Source organism: Balearica regulorum, chromosome 2, assembly GCF_011004875.1.
Source record: "Balearica regulorum gibbericeps isolate bBalReg1 chromosome 2, bBalReg1.pri, whole genome shotgun sequence".
NCBI classification, from domain to species: domain Eukaryota; kingdom Metazoa; phylum Chordata; class Aves; order Gruiformes; family Gruidae; genus Balearica; species Balearica regulorum.
In genome coordinates, this window is record NC_046185.1 from 114,702,584 (window position 1) to 114,715,435 (window position 12,852).

Sequence of the window (12,852 nt, forward strand, 5' to 3'; positions counted from 1 at the left end):
GGAACCAGAGCATGAACTTCAGCTGTATTACATCAGGGGAACAAAGCAAGTGTTTAAATTGAGGGGGTTTTTTTGAAAGGAAAGTTTTTTCTTATCAGAAAGTCTGTCTCAGCCAAAATCAGTAAGAGCATTTGTTACTAATTTAGTGGGGTGTGTTTGCCTGTGGTTATATATTAGTGTTGAAAAACGAGCTCTTTCCTGCCCTACATAATTGAGGGTGCGATTTGTTAATCCAAATATTATGCAGTAGAACTCTCCATAAACTTCTGCTCAGACAATGAGGAGATTTTTCTAGATTTAAAACAGAGAAAGAGACAAGGTTAATTATCACATTTCAGCCACTGAAGCATACCTGACACGTGCTATCTCTTTTTTTCTGCTCCCCTACTTCTAACAGCCCCAGTAGGAATGTTAGTCTAGGTCAGCAGGACTTAAAAAAGACCTTGCACATCTTGTCCCATCTCCTCTGTGGACTCAGCTGCCTGTTAGAATAAAGGAGAAATCAATTCATGAGATGTTTGCACAGAAGGCTGCAATATAAATGCAGTAATTCTTGTGCGTTTGGTGGTAGACTGTTTAACACTTTTTTTTCCTTCATGGAAAAAAATGGCTTTCTTCTAGGAAGTAGAGTTGCATTGAACTTTGAATCTTTCTGAGTGTACCTCCAGAGCCTTTTCGAAGGTGAGAGACGTTCCCTCTTTAACTCTAGGTTGGCCTGAACTGTCTTGCTTTTCTGTCAGCATACAAGGGTACACAGATAGTAAGGCTTGGTCAAAAGTGTGTTTACCTCAAAAACTGGCAAGTTGTCACACAGCTGTTCTTTAAGTAGAGAATTGGTGCTAAACACACTGGAAGGAGTTTCTTTAATCTGTTTGTTAGCTCTTTTATGTTTTCATTTATTTTAAGGAAAATAGCAACAGTGTGGGATATCAGTGGAGTTAGCAGTTGCCCTACTGAAAGTAGGGAAAAAGTCATATTTCCAAAGACATGGGTGAAGGACTTTTGCCTATACTGCCAGTTTTGAATTGTTTTTTCATGACATTTCTCAAAGTGCATCATTAAATAATATATTTTGAAATTAATGTTAGAAAGCCATATAGCTTTGGATATATTTAAAAGTGCAGCAGAACAACATAGAATGTTGTCATTAATAATAAAGCTATAAATAAGTCCGTACATGTATAATGTTGACATTTACTTTATTGGACACCAATCCATAGCCTATGGTGAGACATACTTTCTCAGAATAATCCTATGATAAAATAATTTTTACACACTAAAATAATTACTAGTTTTGCAGCTCATCTTATTTTTAACATCAGATGAACCAGTTTGGGGGATGAGCGCTTGCTTATTTTCATTTTATTTTGTGATTTCTGCTAAGGTCAAACTCCTAGGTTTAACTGGCAGAATGCACTGCCTGAGTTTGTTGTGTGGCTAGGGCAGGTGTGCATGTAAAGAAATCTGCACCTGATTTTGTTCCTGTGGGCTTTGTGCTTGTGAATTAGCAGCATGTTTGAGGTGGGATTTTTTAATTTGTCATTTCGAGAGAAGAGAGTTAGAAGGTGTAGTTCCAGGTGTGCGGAAGAGCGAGCATCGTTGGCCATTATCTGCAGCACAACAAATTCGGTGACCTAAAAATAGATGTTCCTTTGATCACCACCTGAAGAGTTGTCATTGAATACACTGTAATGTTACTTCAGGTGATTCCTTTTTTGTTTTCTTTCATTTTCTGTAGATGGAGGGTCCCAGGCAGGGATATGATAAGCTCTTTGCTTCTTCCTTATTGGGTTAAGTCCACCTGTTGTGTGACTTGGCAGTAGGATATTTTTGATCTATCAATACCTGTCTTGCTCCCATAAAAGGAAATCTGCATCACTGAAAATGATCGCACCTATGTGACAATAACTGTTGGCATAGAAGTTGAATCTCATGAATTAGAATGCAGCTCAAGTTTGTAAAAGTTATTTGCTGGGTATTGTTGTGGAGCAAGCATTATTGTCGTCTGTGCTGTACTTCATCTGTGGAGGAACACAAGAGTCTGCTTTGTCTGAAACTTACTCTTGTGGCATCTTGCATGAACAAGGAATTTTTACTTTCACTAAACGACTTTCTTGAAACCATCTTTTTGTGCTAGTAAAATCTAGTGAAGTCCAATCTCTTTGCAGAATTCTCTTCAAGTTTTACACAGACTGTGGTTTTGACTGGGTTTTATAAAACCTGCATTTCATCCTGATGTTATTCTTTGTTTTGAAATGGTTATGTCTCTTTCAGAACAAAAAATAGAAGAAATTATGGAAAACTTGTAACTCAAAGACAAGGTATTCAAGCAAGCAATTCATATGTTTTGCAACCTTTGCACTTTGACTTGAGAAGCCCATTTTATTTCCAAATGTACTGGCACATGTTCTCAAGATTTTACTAATAATAGAGAAATTCTCTGAAGTGTCTCAAAATAGAAAAGTAATTTTGATGAGGCATGTCCTGAAATTAGTGTTGTAGTTAGATTTGAGCTTCTAATTAGCCCGCCATCCATTTTCTTTGATTGCTGTGTTTAGAATTTGTTTCCAGAGTGTATTCTTTTAATTTAATCATTTTGAGTCTAACTGTTACTCTCAGACACTATGTTAGCAACCACAATGTTTTCTAATCGCTTAAAATTCTATATGCTAGCCAGCCTGAATGGGGAGTTCTGGAAATTTCCTCAGGTGGTTCAGTATAAAGCAGAAGTGCTAAAATCAAAAGTGGGATTGGATGGGCAAGCTGGAAAAATGTCTATATTATGTATTAATTGGATTTGTTTTTATTAACCTTTTCAAGATGTATTTGTTACCATGTTTATTGTTTTTCATTATTATAATAAAATACAAACATGTAATGGGCCTAATTTAGGAGATGTGTTTCACTGTGTACTTTCTGGGAAGCAATGATTTGTGGATTTATTCTAGATTTCTAAAAGTGTACTCATCACCCAATATCTAACACGCCGCAAATGCTTTTTTCACCGCTAGGTGCATACGACTAGTCACACTGAGAGTAGTGCTCTTTAATAGGATGAAATCCTGCCTTGACTGAATCAATGCAACATTCCCATGGGAGTTAGTAAATCCTTGATTTTACCCATTGCGCTTCACTGTATATAAATGTTTGCAGAAGTAAGATTTAATGGGTCTCTCTTGATTTCCTGGCCATCTGTAGATCTCTTGGACTAAAATACAATTAGAGATTTGCAGGATTAGGCCCTTAATAGTTTTTTAAACTGTTTGTTTAGATTCACAGCTTATTTTAATACACAAAGCATGCAACTTCACTGTTTAAAATTTATTCCTTTGTTGTAAAGTAAATTTTTTGGTCATCATTTCATGATAAAATATATTTGGTGATATAAAGCAAGCTCTCCACCTCTCCGTCTCCATTTAGCTAATGTTTGGCGTGTTTTTTATGCGTTGCTGCCAGTTCAACCACAGTTTCACGGTGAAACTCTGTCCTCAATACTCATTGACTATCAGAGATTCTGTGACATATCTGTGCGTTATTTAGCACATCCCTATGCTTAAATAGAACTTTTGTTTTGAAGGGATAAGTAAAGGTTTCAGCGTAACTCACTGGCTTCTTGGGTTTTGTGTAATTTGTACCAGATGTTATTTCATTCAGATTAGCTACTAATTTTATAACTCTGCTTTTAAATTTGGATTTTATAATGTAGAACTTGCTTCTAAATATCATATGTATTTTGGAATATGCTTGTAGCTTTCCTTCAAGATTTTTTTTTTTTTCCCCATCTTGGTATTTAGTAGTTGTACCGAATAAGAAGTCATTCACATGCAAAACTGACTGCAATGTTTACTTGTGGATGGACTATCAAGAGGAGGTGAAGTGTCAGATACTGACCATATTAGACTATCAAGAGGAGGTGAAGTGTCAGTTATTGACCATATTAATTTATCTGGCTTCTCAACAATGCTCAACCCCTTTAAAGAAAAATCAAGCAAGTGAAGTCAATTTATCAAGTTAAAATAATAACTGTAGTTCTTATCGCAGTGGAAGAAATACCTGAGATAACAGGAATTCTTTTCTGTTACCGTGGGTTTAAACAAGGAAGCTCAGCTAATGATAGGCAGCAATATAAAACACTAAGATGTGTTTAAATAAAACTAGTACACTGGCAACAGTGATGCAAAGAAGCAGGTATTTGCCACTACGTTAGTATTGCTGAGACAGAAAACAATTTCGACATTCATTTCTGCATATGAGGAGCTGCATGTTTAGACTTAGGGGAATATGAATATACTTCCTTTAATTAGATCAAAACAAATTGTGATGTAGAGCTAACCAGGTCTTCTTCTTGCTTGAATTTTGCTGGCATAGTTTGTTTAAATACTTTGTCCAGTCAAAATACAGATTTACTATGGATTAGGGTGACATTCATGTATGAGGGTTTTAATTTGGGTTTAAATGTATTAACAGTCAAGTGGTTTTAGTTAATGCCTGGTGTTCTGAACCCACTAAATATTTTCCAATAACCTTCAAAAAAACTTCCTAGTTAAAACAGAGTATAGTGGTATAGATAAAAGCTGAGGGAATAGAGACTCATGAAGACAAAGTAGTAGCCTCTTCTTATTGAGTGTTTTAAAGAGGAATAATGAAAAGGGTAGAGATCTCTTTTTTTTTTTTTTTTTTCCTTTTGAATTGTTCATTTTCATACTATTATGTCTGTGGATAGTTACATTGGTAGTTATTTTATCCCAAAAGATTTCTTATTAACATCATTGCCATTAGTTCTTAAAATGTAATAAAATAAGATGCAGCGTGACTCTCTGTGATAATAATCCACTATTGCCTGTACTTGATTTGTGGAGGTAAGACACAGGTTTGTTAGATGTGAAGTCTCAAAAGAGTATTCTGAATTTAAACAGTACATGCATTTGGCTTTTACTGAGTGTTTGAGTTGGTTGCCATTTTAATCTGTAACTTTTGATGTGCTTGTAGACAGTACTGCTTTGTGACATCTTACAGTCCCAGGTGCAGTGGAGCTGTTAATGAGAATTCTGTCATGGAAATAACACAGAAGAAAAAACTGCACGACTTCCCTTGCCTCCTTGAGTATGTTCTAGTTTCCAGAGGCACAGATCGCTATAGTAATTACTTGTGATGATTAATAATTTCATGTTCATCAAGTGAGGCAATTGCATTTCAGGAGGTAGCTGGTGCTGCATAAAGCATGGGTCATAGAGCTGCGACTTCTTTCGTGTCTCTGCTGTCTCCTCAGATCGGAGGCATGTTGAGCTTTGCTTGAAAGTTGAGTATTTAGTGAACTGATGCTTTGTTGTCATCACGGTGGGCCTATGCCACAGTTTCAAGAACTGCGGTCATGGTTAGCACTAGCCAAGGCGTTCTTATTACTAAGGTCAGATAATTGTGGCCTGAGGTACTTAATCCCAACATGCACTCTCACATGCTCGTTGCAGCACTGTGGGAACACTGCGGCATTTAGAAGTGCTCCCTTGCACGAGTGACACGGTTATGCTTTCTGGTGATGAAGTGTTTGATAAAGATCGCTCTCTGACATGGATATCTTTGCCTACATTCCATAAAGCTTTAGTCACCTGTCAAAAGCTGTGTGCACAATGGTTGTTGAGTGAGATGGTCTGCACAGGGAATCAGGCTGCTAATTACTGTTTTGTAGTGTTGTAAACTACTTTGAGAATTGCCTGTAAAAGAAGTTTACTCCCAGAATAAGGCATATTCAGGATTTTATTAAATTGATATTATCACTTGTGTTGTCTTACCTGTTTTAAAGGTTTTCTTTCCTGTCTTAGCTTTTGTATGTGGCTGCATGCCATATGTGCAAGGTAAACAAAGGGGCTTGTAAGGAAAAAAGCATTTGATTTTAAATGCTCACATGTTCTATGTGAGCTAGGATATGTGATGGAGACTTCTTAAAACCACAAGAAAAATATTCTGTTAGATCTTGTTATAGATTTAGCAACTGGGTTGTATTTTCTAAAATGAATTAATGTGGGAAAGGATGAAATGTCCTGTTGCAATAGGAATGAACAAGCAGTAATCCTAGCATTTCTCAGCTAATTTTTTTCTGCTTTACATGCATTAAATTCCTGCTTTATGAAGATCTAATTTTGTTTAAAAATAATTGGAAGGGGTAGGATCAATTAAGTACCTTGCAATAAATTATTCCATATTAAGCTAAGAATGATTGCCAGAAGAGACCTGTGAGTTTGTGATTTCTGGTTTTGCTCCTATGGCTCATTTGAAACCAGGTATAAAGGTTTAGATTATGGATTAATTTACTGTGGAGTGGTTGTGGTTTAGCCCCAGTCGGTAACTAAGCACCACTCAGCCGATAGCTCACCCCTTCCTCCCCCCAGTGGGATGGGGAGGAGAATGGAAAAAAAAGCAACTTGTGGGGTTGAGATAAAGACAGTTTAATAGGATAACAAAATAAGATAATAGCAATGATGACCATCCCAAGTGATGAACAAATTAAATTGCTCACCACCTGTGGAAAAAAAAAGACCCTGATGCCCAGTCTGTTTCTGAGCAGCGATCCCACCTCTTGGCTGGCCTCCCCAGTTATATAGGGAGCATGACATTGTGTGGTAGGGAATATCCCTCTGGCCAGTCTGGGTCAGCTGTCCTGGCTGTGCTCTCCCAGCTGCTTGTGCACCTGGCAGGGTGTGGGAGGCTGAAAAGTCCTGGACTTAGTGTAGATACTATGACTACCTAGCAACAACTAAAAACATCAGTGTTATTAACATTAATCCAAAACATGAGCGCTGTACTGGCTACTAGAAAGAAAATGAACTCTATCCCAGCTGAAACCAGGGCAGAAATACGTAATAGTCTTGATAATTCATCATCACTGTGTTCATTTCAGAATAATTACATTTTTTATGTTATTTTTCATCTTTTAACAAATTTTGCATATGACACTTGCTCCTAAGTGCTATGGGTGAATTGTAAAGAGATTCTGTATTCCTTAAATGCCTTTTGCTGTCTTCAAACTTGATTTCTGCTAAAAGTGAAGATATTTCAAATTTACTAGAAGCTGAACCCAGTGTGATAGAACTAGGTGAGAATAAGACTAGTTGGCTAAAGTTTCACTAGTGGTGGACAGTAACGTTTTTCTTGGTTGTTTTTAAAAAAGAAAAACAAATTGTCAGTCATATTTCCTGTTCTCCATTTTAGACTATGGCATAAAACCTGTGAGAGTCTTCAGTCCCAATGGTATTAGAGACTCCAAGAAAATATACCAACTCAAAAGAAAGCTTCTTGGAACTTCATAATCACTTCTTGCCCTTTACTTTTTCAAAGTTTTCATCAACTTCCTGGCCAGCTAATAAGAAGGCATTTTGTATTTTTGGAATTATATTTGCATTTTTTTTTTTTATTATTGGAATAAACGGAGAGTGTGGTGTTCATTATTGCCCCAAGGAACTTGTCTGAATATACAAGACTGGGTATGTTGCAAGCTTTTTTCAAGAGGGATTAGTAATTTTGAAGTTATTGCTGGATGTTTAACAATACCCTAAAAAAAAAAAAAAAGTAAACAACTTTAAGCACTAATAGTGGAGAAATCCGATTGTTTTTAAAACTTGAATCACCATTACTTTACAGTTTTCAAATGTTTGACATCTTACAAGGTTTGCTTAGCAATGGAGAGAAATCTTTCTGCTTGAACACTTAAGGATGAAAACATGAGAAATGCTCTATGCGTGGAAATTATTGCAGTCAAATCCTGGTAGTAGTGCTGAGGGGTGAAGTTCTCAAGATTATAAAAGTACTTCTGGATTTCAGCTCTACTTTTGCATCTGCAAATATAAAATTTGGTGAAAATCTTAAATATGATCTTCATTTTGAGAATAATTCCTGCTTTTTCCTTGCTTTGTGAAAGAGAAAGAAAAATGTTACATAGGCAATGACAGGCCTTACACAATACAGTGGGACTTTTTACTTAATAGTTTCCAATTGGTGTAAAATGTTTGCATTTAAGCTGCACTTGAGACTGCCAGTTGCAATATACTTTTCCACCTACCCTGTGGAAAAGTGAGACAGAGATTTCCTTTTGTTTGGTATTTTATATGGGTTTAGAAAGATGATAAAATCGATTGAACAACTACTGTGAGAACTGAAGACATAGTTGGGAAATTATGGAGGAACCATGACTGAGTCTGAAGAGACAAGGATCTTGGTTTGCAGTGGGTATGGATTCTTTATTGCCCTCAAGTATTATAAAATACAATTAAAGGTAATGTTCAGGTGAAAATAAAATAATTAAAAATGTGAATGTTATGTTTTTAGAACTTACTTATCCTTAAATTCTGCAATTGTTTGAATGAAGAACCCCAGAACGCTTCTAATATTTGTAGCTGATGTCCAGGGAGATACTCAGAATATTTTTCCTCTGTGAGGAAAGATTTAAGTATTTGCTGTGGAACCATGTTTTGTCAAAGTTATCTCTAGTCCCTTCCAGCTGCTTTCTGTGTTCCTTTGGTTTTCAGTTCTCAGCATATGTCAAAGGATGGTGTTTTGACAACCTTCTGTCTGTGTATAGGCTTTTTTAAAACTGCAGTGACTGTGTGTGCTTACATTATTGTATGGTAATTCATATTGTGTTATACTGGATGTTCCAGATCTTTGAAAGCTGTATTAGATCACTTCATCTACTAATTAGTACTTAGAAATGTTTTTTTCCTTCTTTGGTTTCTATGCAAGTGTAAATTAGAGCTTGTATATATGCAGTCATCTAAAAATTTAATGGCTGTATGTTTCAGTGACCTGCGACACTCCAAGACCGTCCCTCTCCTTTAGAAATTTAGGCCTGACACTGGTACAATATTTGTCTGGTATTACTGTGCCTTCAGAACTGTAGAATTTTGTACCAAAGACAAACTTTTTTAACAGTTGTACTTTTTAGGGTTTTTTATGAAGCTGCTTTCAAAATAGCTTATAGGCTTGATCATTGGGTATTGTTTGGGAGTACTGGGATATTTGTTTTACATCTCTAGCCTAGGAAAAGCTGAGCATCTCCTTTGTTCATGGTTATAAAATGGAAAGAAAGCAAATTCTGAAATGAAGGGTCTTTAAGGTAGAAGACCATGCCAGTTACTTCTCTTCATGCAATTTATGCTTCTCAGGTGTACAGTACAGTGTAAGTTGAAATACAGCACAGAGTGAGAGACCACTTAGGAATTCGTTAATGACTCAGTCTAGAAGGTGCCCTTTACCTTCATTGTGTAAGTGGGCTTCAGGTAGTTGTCACACAAGTGCAGCTGTATTTGACTGCTTCTGCAGCAAAAGTGGTATTAGCTGAGCATTACCCATAATAGGATACAGCTAGCTTGCCTTTATTCCAAATTCCAAGAATTCTGAATTTATCCATTGTGCTATCCTATCCAGTAATGATATTATATAGGAAGCATACTGATGAATGTCATCAGCGTGTTAAATTCATCTTAGCATATTTTTCTTCCCCAAATTCTCAAATGCATATTGTACAGGAAAGGTGATTAGCTATTTGAAGGCCCCTGTCAGACTGAGGAGAACTTGCCTGCTGTTGTTGCTTGTCTCCTCAGAAAGATGAAGCTGTAGTGCATACAATTACTGGTTACAGTGGTCAGATGCAACTGATGTAAGTTACTACGTAGTCTTGCATTTGTCATGCAGCTTTGTCACCCATAACTCTGTTTGATCTGAGCAAACTGAATGTGGACACGATTACATCAGGTGATGTGTGTGATACTGTTACTCTCCTCTAACCAAAGTATCTCATGTTAGTTTTCGCTATTTGGAATTCGTTCCTCACTTCTCCTTCGCATGGTTAGCTGGGCTTTTTTGGTTTGTTTTGTTACTTGGCTCTGATTTATGTAGTGTTTGGACTCATGAGTGTCCTGTGGGTTCTCCATTTTATTTGGAAACATTGCATTTTAAAATCTAAAACAAAAGCTATCAACACGTTTTGTTTGAAATGTTTCATATTTATAGTTCCCTAAAATTCTGCTTTCTTTATCTTCCCAGTCACATGGGAGCTTGGAGGGAACACACACACATCTTTAATGCCAGCGTTGCAGATTAAAAATAGTTTTCCTCCACCAAATGCTAACAGCTGGTTGGCTTTGTTTCCTTGCTGGGGATGCATCCTATAGTATTTTCCTTTTCCTGCTGTTGCCAAATGTTAATGGATCAAGCTCTGCAAGTTTTACTTTGTAAATTCTGTTGTAATACTAATTACACTTTAACTGCATTTTTGTGAAGCTTTTCACAACTCCAGTTAAGCACCTATTAGCCCGTTTTGCAGATAAATAAACAGGAGGAGAAAGTGGTTGGGTGGTGTGTGTGCTTTGTGTTGATTTAAATGACAATGAAGATAATCAGCGCTCCTGTAAGACAAGTATTATTCAGGCAACATGAAGATGTAGCGGCATTCATGAGGACAGGTCTTGCAAGTTGTGCTCCCCCAAGATCAACCCCTAACTTTTGTTCCTTTCCTTTAGTTGAAGTAATTCAGTGCAAATACCATGGAAAATCTTTTGTTGTTATATTGAAATAATAGCAATTGCATATTGAAATCACTGTCATCTTCACTTTTCACCAGTGATGGAAAATGTCTGAACATTGTATTTCAAGAAAGAAGGCATTTATAGCAATATTTTCCAAAATACCAATTTTTGTAATGCTGTGAGTGGACAATATTATAAACAATGACAATTATTTCTGAATGGAGAATATTATATAATAGCTCTTCTGGTTTCCCCCATCTTGAAGTACTCAGCAAAACAATCTTACCATCTTACAAGTGAATCTGCCATTTTACTTTCTTTTGAAAATTCTTTCATAATGTCTGGCAGTTAAAGTGGTATTGCCTTCATATAAATGATCCATAATGTTTGCATTTTGACATAAAAGCTGAAGTAACTAGTGCAAAACATCGAGAGACCTGAGAGTTAATAAAATAATAGATGGTAGTTATGTTCATGTGGAAATTATTAAATACTTCATTTTTAATTGCATGAAATCAATGTATTGTTTTTGATGAATACAATAGGCTTGCCAGCCCTATACGGATTAGTGTCTTGTGTGATATAAACCTGAAAGTTAGTTTGTTATCATGTATTATGTGATATGATGGGGTTCAATTTCAGGAATGCCTTAAGAATATGCTCTAAACAGAATCCTTTCTACATTGATTGTACTAGATAGATTAATCCTGTTGCCATATGGACTTGAAATTGCCTTGGGTATGCAAAAGAAACATCTAGGTAAATGATAACTCATTTAATACTCTGTGGTTTACATTTATGGAAAACAGAATTCCTCATGATCTTCTGAAGGAAAACGAGTGTGCAAAAGGTAATTTCAGTGTTGAGTGTTCATGGATGGTAAAATTATACTTAACAGACGTTTGTAATTTTTGCAGGTAATAGCTCTAGCAGATGCAGCAGAAGAAAATCAAGCCAACATGTTCCAGGCATTCACAAAGTTGAAGAGTGCCACCCATTTGGTGATTATGCTGATTAGTCTGTGGCAGAAGCTCAGCACTGATCAAGTTGCTATTCTGGAAGCTACATTTTTGCCATTAGCAGAAGATACACAAGAGCTGGTAAGAATCTGTAAGAACTACTCAAAAAATACTCACCGATAGAGCTTTAAGCGCTTAAATGTGCATATTTCCCCATGTCCTTTGTTGAAGACTGGCCTTTGAAGTGATTTAGTAGCCTTATGAAGTAGGTGTTTGGTGCAAACTACATTGATTTCACAGGAAAGTGGGAAAGTAGGAGTGGATGCTAGAATGTTTCATTACAAGATATGGGTACTACCAGTTAACTTCCGCTTAATCCTTCGTTATCAAGTAGGAGTGTCTCACATAAGTTTAACTGCTTTTAGCTTCTGTCCAGTTGTTAGCACAAACATAATAGCCCCAATTTTTTTAAAGAATCTAATATAAATGCTATATAATATAGGTACATGTGTACTCACGTGCACACATTCCAATCTAACTGTAAAATATAGACATGTACACACAGTAATATGGTATGTTTAATCTATTAAGCATTTGCCATACTTTGTCTTCAGCGTTTGCACATTGGTTTTATATGATGGTTGAAAGTTGTATAAAGAAAATACTGTGAAGAGATTATCTACTTGTATTCTCCAAACCATGCTCTAGATAGTCCTGCATTGTGTAGATATCTTGCATAATTCTGCTCTGATTTAGTGTGACTATGTGAGACTGTGTGCAAAATTTGGAGAATGGTCTGTAAAGACAGACAATGCTGTATTTTATCCTTGCCTAAGGTCTCCAGCTAACCACTGTTTTAGTTGAATTAAAGAATGTTCTAAACCTAAACCAACTAGACTTGATCTCTGGTTAGCTTCAAGTCCAGCCTTTTTACTGGGTTCTAGAGTAAAGTACATAAAGATAGCTTGCCACAGTTAGAAGAGAAATAAACTCTGACATTAATACGTCTCAACAGTTTCTCTTAGATATCTGAACTGTAAAGTATACTGCATAACCTTTCACAAATAACTTATAGAATAAAAAATAAGAATTATCTAAGTACACATTGATTCTAATTTTCTTGCTCTGCACAGGGTTTTTGCAATGTGCAGTGAATCCAGATTTTGGTACATACCTGGAACACTTAGAATAGTTTGTGGCCATTTAGAAAGCTTGTGCTGGGTTCCAAATGAGTCTGGGATCATTTCTGCCTGGAGGCGAGGCCGCAGAAAGTGTTTTGGCATTTTACGTGATATTGACCCATAGCAGGCAAAGCAAAACAGTTTTATTGAGATTTGTTCTGGCTTTTTTTCCTCATTTAAACTTGAAAAATCAAG

General features: G+C 36.3%; 1 protein-coding gene across 4 annotated transcripts in view; it reads left to right on the forward strand.

The window, feature by feature from the left end:
• The window catches only part of BBS9 (Bardet-Biedl syndrome 9), a 309,029-nt gene that overhangs the window by 126,863 nt on the left and 169,314 nt on the right, over window positions 1-12,852 (forward strand). For all 4 annotated transcript variants that reach the window (XM_075745399.1, XM_075745396.1, XM_075745398.1 and 1 more), the window contains one exon: window positions 11,435-11,617. In XM_075745399.1, the coding sequence (XP_075601514.1) occupies window positions 11,435-11,617 (183 nt within the window). The remainder of the gene's footprint in view (window positions 1-11,434; window positions 11,618-12,852) is intronic.